Below are 501 nucleotides of genomic sequence, written 5' to 3'. Positions count from 1 at the left end.
CCCCTTTTCTCCATCCCTCCCCCACCCAATTACCGAGCCTGACATTATCCGTCATCTTCCCTTTGTGTCGGCGAGAATCCAAATGCAGACGCCGGGAAATTAATAATAATTGTTGTGTCAAAATGCGGGATGTAATCAGGATGCGGCGTGGAAGCTAATACAAACACAAACAAATGGTATTTATCCTCCCGAAAGATCCCTCCCCTCCCTTCCCTTCCCTAAGGGCCGCTGATGATAATACTCATGGAAGAGATGAATCAGTGCTAATATAGGGATTAGGAATAGATCCCAAACCCCAGCCTGGGCTGCAATCAAAAGGAGCGCTCTTAATTGAAATTAGAGCTGGGATTTCTGCGCCTCTGCAGAGATGGGTTAAGCCCATCAGGGCTAAACAGAAGGGAAAATAAAAATAGCATCTTTATTCGAGAACAAGAAGGTGGGCAATGAGGAAAAAAAAGCTCCTCTCCGGCTTCGGCACACCTGGTTTTCACAGCCCTCGCT

The 501-nt window shown here is 47.1% G+C and overlaps 1 protein-coding gene across 1 annotated transcript in view; it reads right to left on the bottom strand.

The window, feature by feature from the left end:
* Positions 1-70, bottom strand: part of LOC113488515 (protein CEPU-1) — a 311,358-nt gene extending 311,288 nt beyond the window's left edge. The window contains exon 1 of the mRNA XM_026863733.1: positions 34-70. Within this exon, the coding sequence (XP_026719534.1) occupies positions 34-55 (22 nt within the window). The 5' untranslated portion in view covers positions 56-70. The remainder of the gene's footprint in view (positions 1-33) is intronic.
* Positions 71-501: the final 431 nt, after the last annotated feature.

This window comes from Athene cunicularia (assembly GCF_003259725.1).
Source record: "Athene cunicularia isolate RWA chromosome 24 unlocalized genomic scaffold, athCun1 chr24_part1, whole genome shotgun sequence".
NCBI classification, from domain to species: Eukaryota; Metazoa; Chordata; class Aves; order Strigiformes; family Strigidae; genus Athene; species Athene cunicularia.
Note: the sequence above shows the minus strand (reverse complement) of the source record. Positions and strands in the feature narration are given on the sequence as shown.